General features: G+C 35.8%; 1 protein-coding gene across 4 annotated transcripts in view; it reads left to right on the forward strand.

Annotated features, from left to right (window-relative positions):
• Window positions 1-1,647, forward strand: part of LOC107683661 (zinc finger protein 271-like) — a 3,465-nt gene extending 1,818 nt beyond the window's left edge. The window contains exon 3 of one of the 4 annotated variants that reach the window (XM_016479734.1): window positions 6-1,647. In XM_016479734.1, the coding sequence (XP_016335220.1) occupies window positions 6-1,120 (1,115 nt within the window). In that variant the 3' untranslated portion in view covers window positions 1,121-1,647. The remainder of the gene's footprint in view (window positions 1-5) is intronic. The other 3 variants (XM_016479735.1, XM_016479737.1, XM_016479736.1) reach the window with 3 other exon arrangements.
• Window positions 1,648-8,036: the final 6,389 nt, after the last annotated feature.

Consider the following 8,036-nt stretch of genomic DNA (forward strand, 5'->3'; position numbering starts at 1 on the left):
ACGCGAGAGGATTCACACTGGAGAGAAACCTTACAAGTGTTCACACTGCAACAAGAGATTCAGTCTGTCAGGAAACCTGAAAACACGCAAGAGGATCCACACTGGAGAGAAACCTTACACATGTTCACACTGCAACAAGAGATTCAGTCTGTCAGGAAACCTGAAAACACATGAGAGGATTCACACTGGAGAGAAACCTTACAAGTGTTCACACTGCGACAAGAGATTCAGTCGGTCAGAAACCCTGAAAAGACATGAGAAGATCCACACTGGAGAGAAACCTTACAAATGTTCACACTGTGACAAGAGATTCAGTCGGTCAGAAACCCTGAAAACACACGAGAGGATCCACACTGGAGAGAAACCTTACAAGTGTTCACACTGTGACAAGAGATTCAGTCGGTCAGAAACCCTGAAAACACACGAGAGGATCCACACTGGAGAGAAACCTTACAAGTGTTCACACTGTGACAAGAGATTCAGTCGGTCAGAAACCCTGAAAACACACGAGAGGATCCACACTGGAGAGAAACCTTACAAGTGTTCACACTGTGACAAGAGATTCAGTCGGTCAGAAACCCTGAAAACACACGAGAGGATCCACACTGGAGAGAAACCTTACAAGTGTTCACACTGTGACAAGAGATTCAGTCTGTCTGGAGACCTGGAAACACATGAGAAGATCCACACTGGAGAGAAACCTTACAAGTGTTCACACTGTGACAAGAGATTCAGTCGGTCAGAAACCCTGAAAACACACGAGAGGATCCACACTGGAGAGAAACCTTACAAGTGTTCACACTGTGACAAGAGATTCAGTCGGTCAGAAACCCTGAAAACACACGAGAGGATCCACACTGGAGAGAAACCTTACAAGTGTTCACACTGTGACAAGAGATTCAGTCGGTCAGAAACCCTGAAAACACACGAGAGGATCCACACTGGAGAGAAACCTTACAAGTGTTCACACTGTGACAAGAGATTCAGTCGGTCAGAAACCCTGAAAACACACGAGAGGATTCACACTGGAGAGAAACCATATCTCTGCACTGCATTCGGGAAGAGTTTCAGTCATTCGTCTTCTCTACAGAGTCATACAATAAACTATCACATTAAGTAGTTTAGCTTCAGGTTCAGCGTTTTCAAGCGCTACACTGCATCTCTTCCATATTCATCTGTCATAAGAAACATCATCTAAATTTGTCACAGTGAATAAAGTTCATCTTCAAGACCAGCAGTTTCTGTGAGATTCAGATCAATTCCTTCCCAAAGAACAATATCTAAAGTTTTATTCTTGTATACAACTTTGCTTCATGATATAAATTATATCATTATGCTTTATTATGAGTTTCATTTTATGTTCAGAATGTTCTTCTAATGCATAGTTTGTTGAAGGTTTTTACATCATCAAAATGTTCTTGTGCATGAATCTGAAAAAAAAGGCTGATTTATTTTTAATTTCATCTTCACTATTGTTTTTAAAACAACTAGTTATTCTTCCGCTTAGGGTGTATTTTACAAAATGCAGGTGTGAGATATTCTGTCATATAGGTTTGCATCTGATCCATCTTCACTTTTGTTCACTTGTTGAGATGCTTTATATCTTGTTAGTCAATAAAGAGAGAGATCTGTCCTTTACTTTATACACTGAACAAAATTATAAACACAACACTTTTGTTTTTGCCCCCATTTTTCATGAGCTGAACTCAAAGATCTAAGAAGTATTAAACTCTTATTGTTCATTTTTGTTGTCTGTTGATTTTTCTTGCATAACAAATGAATAGCCTACTTTCATAAATCTAGTTACATCTAAAAGCATTTTTAAAAGCATTGTTTTTTGGGGGCTTATATTTGCTTCAGGTATTACATTTGTATTGTCCATTATTGTTTCCCATTGATTTTTCTTGCATCGCTAATGAATAATTTCATAATTTTTGTTGCATCTAAAAGCCATGAAATATTGCTTTTGGGGCTTTTCATAATAAAATTTCTCTTAAAGCTTTTAAATGCTTAGTAAACTGTATTTCATCACACACCTGACTGTCTGCCTGTCTATATCAGTCATTGTTTTATCATTATTTTTGTTTGTGGTCGTTTTATGGATATTTTGCCGTTTTAAACAGAATTTGGCGCGTTTTTGATCATCTACCGTTTGTTCGCCTCGCGGAGGTGAGGTTTCTGAGGTGAGCAGTTCAGCTATTTCATGTAATTGTAAAATACACGGTACATAGTTTAATCAACGTTTTATGGAGTCTGAATAGTTTTTGTCATCTCAGTGCTATTTGTGTGCCTGCTAACACGTATCTAAAGAACGTCTTATTTCTCTTCACATACAAAACGATAAGAGGAAACTTTGTTGTTGTGAACAGTGTTGGGGGTAACACATTACAAGTAACGCGAGTTACGTAATCAGATTACTTTCTCCAAGTAACTAGTAAAGTAACACATTACTTTTTAATTTACAAGAGAATATCTGAGTTACTTTTTCAAATAAGTAACGCAAGTCAATGTATTGATTGACAGCTCTCCTGTCCCCATGTTGAGAGAAATCAGAAGATGTTACTGTAGTTATAAAATAAATATGAATATGCATTCATTCATCTCACTCACAAATGCATTACTTTTAAAAGTAACTTTCCCCAACAATGGTTGTGAATGTGGTTATTAGAAAATCAAATTATATTTAGATTCATATGGGCAAATAAATAAATAAAAGTAGTTGTCAGTGTCTATATTATTAGGGCCTATTTTTTCTGTATAACTTGAGAAGTAATTGTCATATTAGAACGATTTCCTAAGCTTTTAGCATAAATTCTGACTCAAATAATCAGTTTCTATCAGCAAATAGTCAGAATAAAGTGAAGGTGATCTGCTGCTGATCCTGAATGGCTTGTTTAATGAGTGTTTATAGTCTGAGACTCATCAATATTATCAGCTGCTGAAAATCCTCTTTATTTCATGATAATAGCCCGTTTTCACCTCATTCATTATATGGATGTCAATAAATCCTGTTTTAACCTTATTATGCTGATGACTATTATGCTTATTATGCTGATGATTATGCCACCATTATGCTGATGACTTCAGATCTGTTAATTGCAGCATTAAGCTCATTTTATTGCTGTGACTATCAACAGACTTAAGCAAACGACAGACATCAGCTACTGTGGCATTACAAGATATATACAGGTACATCTAAAAAAATTAGAATATCATGAAAAAGGTCAATATTTTTTGTCACTCATTTCAGAAAGTCCATAAACCTTGTCAGCAGAAGGAAGCATGAAGTGCTCTAAAATTTCCTGGTAGATGGCTGCGTTGACTTCAGAAAACACAGTGGACCAAAGTCCTCTTTTCAGATGAAAGTAAATTTTGCATTTCATTTGGAAATCAAGGTCCCAGAGTCTGGAGGAAGAGTGGAGAGGCACAGAAACCATGTTGCTTGAAGTCCAGTGTGAAGTTTCCACAGTCAGTGATGATTTGGGCTGCCATGTCATCTGCTCCATTGTGTTTTCTGAAGTCCACAGTCGTTTGAAAATTTGTCGCATTCTTTGACAGAAGAAGTCATGAGCCTACCTACCTCGGTTACAAAGCTGATTGAAGAGCATCTCCAAGGTCTGAAGAGCCAGTTGTGCGACTACTTCCCATCTCCAGATGTTCAGGTTACCTGGATCGAAAATCCGTTTGTAAACTTGTGTGATGAAGCCGTCGCAAGTTTAAGTGCAAAAGAGCACGACAGCCTTATTGACTTATCTTGTGACAGTGCTTTAAAATGAACGTTTTCTCAAAAATCTCTGACGGATTTTTGGATTCATACTCTCTCCGAGTATCCTGATCTTTCTGACAAAGCTCTGAGGTTTCTGATGCCATTTCCGACAACATATTTATGCGAAGCTGGATTCTCTGCGTTGGTGGCACTCAAGACAAAATACCGGAATAAGCTTAATGTCGAGCCTGATCTCCGCTTGCAACTTTCTTCACTTCAGCCCAACATACAGCACCTAATAAATGTTAAACAACACCAACCTTCGCATTAGGTGAGTGACAAAGATTGTAGTTTATGAGGCCAGAAGGTTTTTTATTTATTTATTTTCTTGCATGTTATCCATTTAGCTAAGTTTGTTTCATGGCTGTTGTTTTCAGATTATTCACACAATGCAAATTAAAAATGGTCAGGACTAGGGTTTGATCGCTGTTTTCTCAGTTCTGTTTCCCTCGTGTCTTTGTTTTTCCCTTCAACGCAGCAGCTGCTCTTTGGTTTCTTGCCAGTTTGATCTCTCTTGATTTTTCGCTCTATATCTGCTCTCAATTTGCGCTTGTCACTCGAGTCTGACTCTAGTCTTGCTTTGTCCAGTGCTCCAGTTTTCTGCCGGTTTTGACTGCTCGTCTCAACACTGCTCTGCATGTGCCGACCCGCTGCTGACCTCTGCCTGGATCTGGTTTTACCGTTTTGCTGAGCGGTGCAAGCCTGAGTTATTTTCTGTTCATTGCCAGATCATTCAATAAAGACAGTTAACAATCTAGCTTCTGAGTACTCAGTTATTAACCCAACAAATAGTGGGGTCAGTTACATTTTTTGCAGTGAACCGCGGAAACATATGTGTTTGGTTGTGTGGGCCGCGAGTTGAAAGAGGTTGGGAACCACTGCCCTAGACTCATTTAGAAATGTAACACTGTAGAACATACAATATTTTTTTGAAGAATGTTGGCAACCAATCAAAGACACTGAGACATTTCTCAAAATATCATCATAGATGTTTGAAACGACATGAAGGAGAGTAAATGATGAGACAGTTTACACTTTTAGGTGAACTGTCCCTTTAAATACACATATAATAGGAACATTTCTGTCTTTATACACTAGCTATTTATGTTTTATGTTTCATACAAGCCTGTATTTAAGATAGAGAAACTGCTTATGAAGCTTCAATAAAACTTAAAACAGACAAGTGAACTTTTCAAAACAAACAAAACAATGGTTTTAACTGTATATGTATCATTTTATTTACATGAAAATATAAATGTGGTGAAACAGACTAAATGTATTTGACTATCTAGAGCAGAGTGAACGACACAAACGCTGTTCACTGGTGAAATGTTTAGTTGATCTGAACTGATGAAGGAGAGACTGCATCCACAGAACAAACACAATATACTGGACATCTGTTCATTAACAACACACACACAGAACTTAATATAAAACTACATAGAATAACAATGTGTATAAAACATGAGATAAGAAATGTTTTAAGTAACATGGAAATTTCACATTGTAGACTTGCTTTATATCTTTTGATACATTTAAGTGCTGCACTTGACAATCACATTTAAACATCTGAATCATTATGAATGAGTTTAATACAAATATTATTAAACTGAAGAGCCAGACAGACTCATCTGAGCTTCTTCTTCCTCTGTTCAGCTTTACATTAAACACAATAATCATTAGGTTGAATACTAAAGCAACATTAATCATTCAATATCATGTTTCTAACACACATGCTGCATTATTTCATTGTAAAGTCTGAGTCTCTTCAGCTGTATGGATCACATTTACACATTTTTCACACATTTATTTCTCCTCATAGACACAGTAGTGAAGCTCTTCTGTGGATCCTCACCTGATGTTTACTGCTCCTCTCAAGACCACTTCAGATTATGATATACAGCATTTATCAGCTTTTGGTGATTGAACTCTATCAGTGTCTCTTGGTGATGGATCTCTATCTAAACTGTAAGAGAGAGGAAACAAATCAGTGTTCAATGGAACAAACTGCAAATTAGTTACTATTTTATTTGTTTTATTTTTTTTAGTTAAAAAAATACATTTACATGATCTTGCATAAAGCTGTGACAGTGTGCTTTTGTTCTCTTTCCTCCTTTGTGTTAAACATTTGATCAACTTTACATTTCATTCTGACACAAACCCTTCGAAATAAAGCTTGATGATAATTTGATCATCTCCTTTAAGAAATATTTGAAAGTATATATTTGTTCACATATCAGAGCTAAATGAAGATCTTTAATATCACAAAGTGAAGTTTACTCACCTCAGTTTACAGTCTGAGTCTCGTAGCACATCAATGAGCTGCTGCTTTGAGTCTCTAATTATATTGTGTCTCAGATCAAGCTCTTTTAGAAACTGCAGTGCTTTTGTGTTTGTCAAAGACTGAGTTAAAGAAGAAACATCTGTAATGCCACAGTCATAAAGACTAGAAAGAGACAAACAGAGGAAGAGAGATCATCTTACAAACAAATCATTAAGGTGAAGAATCTTTCACAAATATAATGTGAACACATAAACCCACTCATCATGAGATATTGAGTATAAAGTGTTGTTTAACTCTTATGCGCTGTTCGTTTGGGGAGGACACTCGTGCTGTTTGGGGTCTCCAGAGAACACAGAGACCAAAAGGTCATTTTGTAACAAAATATGTTTTTTAAACAAATGTAATTTTACTCAGTTTATAAATGTTTTTACTCCACATTTGTGCAGTTTTTTGAAGGATTTATGATATTTTTAAAATGTATATAAATAGATTAAACATATTTTTAAAATAGGTTTTTATACAAAAAGAGCTTTTTATGTAAAATTCATTTTATAAAAGACCCACATTCCTAATTTTAATTAATGGGGATAACATGGCCAATGTGCCATAGTTTAATGCCAAATTGCTTCCATTTATTTGAAAATAAACACTTTTAAAATAAAAAAAGCACTAAATTTTAACTACAGTCACAGATGACTCGAGAGCATTACTCAATGGCTTATTTACCATTTCCACATAGCTATAGATCTTTTCAAGTTTCAAGTTGTTTTTATTTAGATTTAGTTAAGCGATTTATAAAATCATTACTGTAATGATATAAAATGACTCTGTCAAAGTTTAGCTTTTTTTTTTTGCAATTATGAAACATGATTACAGTCAAACCTGTATGTGGTGTTATGTGTGTGTATTAGTGTGTATATGTGTGTGTATGTGTGTGTCTTTGCATTTATTCTCCATCGTGGATGTGCTGTGGTGTCCCTCCATCATTTCTGTGTGTGTTCTTCATTGTAGCTGATTTTTATTTGACAAATTATGTAAGAGAGCCACTCATGTCATGTCAATTTTTAATTTCTTACGATTGGGTTTTATGTATTTGGGGGGTGTTGGGGGTCGTGTGTGTTTTCCTCCATTGTGGCTGTGCTGGGGTGTCACCGCTTCAGATTCTGTGTGTTGTCTGCATTGTAACTGACATTTTTGACAAATTATGTAACAAAAAAATCAACATTTGTATAGTCTTCCATTGACGTCTATGGGTGATTTTTGGGGGGGATTGTGAACGTGTGGAAGGGTTGCCACTTCATTTTCGTGTATTTTGTTGTCTGAATTGTGGTGGATTTATTGATTTTATTTGATAAATTAAGAAGAAAAAGTATGGATTTGATAATTTCCCCATTCATTTCAATGTGGGGTCTCCAGAGAGTGACTGTTTATTTCACACTAACACACAACCAGATATCAATCCAGTTTAATTCTCTATTTGTAGAGCTACCAAGTGTTGACAACCGTACAAAGTCTCATGCCATTTAGGTAAAGGGGACTTTTTTATTTTATTTCAGCAAACATAATTTGGGGTCTCAAAAGACCTTGAACATCGCTTAAGGGTTAAACAAAGTGATTTTCATCATTTTGATTCTTGTCTGTGAATTGCCAAAAACCTTATTATATGACCATAAACAAAAACAAAAGAAAAAAGATGAACAAAGTAGATTAAGATATAGGATCATCTATAGAACTACTTAAAAATAAGTGAGAAATCAGGAAAATTCTGTTACTGAATTACAATTTACCTAAAGACATTTTAAGAGTATTTTATCATCAATAAACACATTTTTTTGCAATTGTCATTCTTTATTGTACAGTATGTAAAATTACAAACCTCAGTGCACAATTTACCACACCACAAACTGTCAAACACATCTTACAAGCAAACATACACTCATTTTCATCCTTCTCTCCACTCTCTGAGGCAGAAGTCTCTAAACTCAT

This window comes from Sinocyclocheilus anshuiensis, unplaced genomic scaffold, assembly GCF_001515605.1.
Source record: "Sinocyclocheilus anshuiensis isolate Anshui unplaced genomic scaffold, SAMN03320099.WGS_v1.1 scaffold2683, whole genome shotgun sequence".
Classification (NCBI taxonomy): Eukaryota; Metazoa; Chordata; class Actinopteri; order Cypriniformes; family Cyprinidae; genus Sinocyclocheilus; species Sinocyclocheilus anshuiensis.